At 31.5% G+C, this 2,362-nt stretch overlaps 1 protein-coding gene across 1 annotated transcript; it reads left to right on the top strand.

The window, feature by feature from the left end:
- Positions 1-621: 621 nt before the first annotated feature.
- On the top strand, positions 622-2,171 carry LOC109591468 (THO complex subunit 2-like; the record flags this gene model as incomplete). Its single annotated transcript, XM_020007197.1, has 6 exons — positions 622-786; positions 1,001-1,078; positions 1,134-1,225; positions 1,309-1,435; positions 1,651-1,792; positions 1,990-2,171. Coding segments are annotated over 6 exons (771 nt in total), but the record flags the coding sequence as incomplete, so codon positions are not given.
- Between the last annotated feature and the right edge of the window lie 191 nt (positions 2,172-2,362).

Raw genomic sequence — 2,362 nt, 5'->3', positions numbered from 1 at the left:
TTATGTTGTGTAGAAAGTTGAGCTGATTCCGATCAAGTTTGGATTTTTTATGATTTTTTTAAGTTGCTCCAAAATCGGACAAAAGTCCCTGTACTATAGTACAGGGATTTTGTCAAAATTTACCAAAATTGACAAGTAGAAAATTTCCAAATTTTATTACATTTTCTGATGCATATACATGTACTTATGTTGTGTAGAAAGTTTGAGCTGATTCCGATCAAAATTGGATTTTTTATGATTTTTTAAAGTTGCTCTAAAATCGGACAAAAGTCCCTGTACTATATAGTACAGGGATTTTGACCAAATTTCACCAAAAATGAAAAGTAGAGAATTCTTCATTTTTATTACATTTTCTGATGCATATACATGTACTTATGTTGTGTAGAAAGTTTGAACTGATTTTGATCAAATTTGGATTTTTTAATGAATTTTAAAAGTTGTTCCAATGTGGTATACTAATGATGAACAGTTAATCACCATCTTTCGATTGATGAGTAAAATATGAAAATATTTATTATTATTTCTGAAGTATACTACAATAGCACATGATACATAACATCTATTTTGTATTCTGTATATATACATGTATGTATAAATTATTATTATTATTAAATCTTTTAGTGTATGGATACCCTGGTACAGTTTGGTGGTTTCCTCTCGTCTCATTTAAGTCCTGATGAGTACTCTAAGAGAGTCCCTTCACTAGATACCCTGATACAGGAGTACAGGATGACGGGGGACGTAGCGTTCTTCCTTTATAGACCAAAGATATTCTCAAGCATTGGAGTAAGGGAATGGGGGGCTTTAGAGGGGTGTGATTATAAATGTGTTGGGATTCGAGGAGTGAGTGGGTGGTGGATATGATGATGTTTTTTATAACAATTCTTATTATTTTTGATAAATTTTAAGTCTCCGTACTGTCTGATCCACTGATTATTATAATTAATTATTTCTATTATTATTTTATGATGTAATTATGATGTCATTGTTCTATTTTTAGGTTAAGTTTGCCGAGTTAGAGAAATCCTTTAAAAATGTCACAAACGAAACCAAAAAATCAATAATGAATAGACAGGAGGTGAGGAGAAAGAATTAATATTGTTCTATTTTTAGATTCGAATATCTATTTTTAGAAACACTTCATTACATCGTGTGAGGAAGTCTTTGGTCCAATTATAGAATCAGTCAGACCACTTCAACCGAGCAAAGTCTGGGAAGACATTAAGTATGTGTTTATTAATATTCATTTATTTATTTATTTATTTATTTATTTATTTGTTTGTTTGTTTATTTATTTATTTATTTTAGTTGTTCGTTCTATGTTGCTTTCTGGTCCCTGTCCTTATATGATCTTCATGTTCCCAAGGAGCGGTACAATGATGAGATTAACAAAGCTAAAGACGTTATACAAACACTGGAGAACAATCAAGAAATGGTAATAACTATTAGTTAATAACTAGCTCCTCCCACAATATTAATAACTGGCTCCACCCAGTGTGTCACAGATGATGAATAATTATCACCATCTTTCGATTGATTCTAATGAAAATATTAATTATAATAATAAACTGATTGTGACACATCATGTACTGATACATGTAATACGTACATGTACCATAAGTTAGCTCCTCCCCTTTCCCCTCTCCCTAGCCGGCCAGTAAGAAGAAGAAGGAGCAGGAGCGGTCCCAGGCTCTCATTGATAAACTGATGGAAGAGAAGAAGAGACAAGAGGACAACCATCAGCTGATCATCAGCTACTTGAGGAACCAAAAGGACTCTTTTATCAATCCACGTTAGTTAGTTAATAATAATAATAATAATAATAATAATAATAATAATAATAATAATAATAATAATAAATTGATGATTGTGATGATATTATTGGTCCGTGTTACTGATCCATATTGATCTGATACTCATACCAATACTGAATCATTGATTCTGATTTCATTTGATTTGATTCTGATTCCCCACTGATTCCCTTACCAGGTGTTCTTAAAAGTCGTACATTGAATCGCTTGTTGCAGCTGTGTATATTCCCCAGGTGTCGGTTCACTACTCTTGATGCAATATATTGTGCCAAATTCATACAAACACTTCACATTCTGGAGACACCTAACTTCTCTACAATACTACTACTGGATAAAGTGAGTTAACACTGAGTTAACGCAAGAGTTAGCATTGTGTTAATGCATACTTAACGCAGAGTTAACACTGATTTAATGCACATTGTAATGATGAAGTTATTGGTCCGTGTTACTGAGAAATATCTGATTGATATCTCACCAATACTGACAAGCAATGTGATTTATTATTTATTTTATTTATTTATTATTAAAATAATATATTTTATTTTTATTTT

Source organism: Amphimedon queenslandica, unplaced genomic scaffold (assembly GCF_000090795.2).
Source record: "Amphimedon queenslandica unplaced genomic scaffold, v1.1 AMPQUscaffold_8100_Cont19953, whole genome shotgun sequence".
NCBI lineage: Eukaryota > Metazoa > Porifera > Demospongiae > Haplosclerida > Niphatidae > Amphimedon > Amphimedon queenslandica.
Note: the sequence above shows the minus strand (reverse complement) of the source record. Positions and strands in the feature narration are given on the sequence as shown.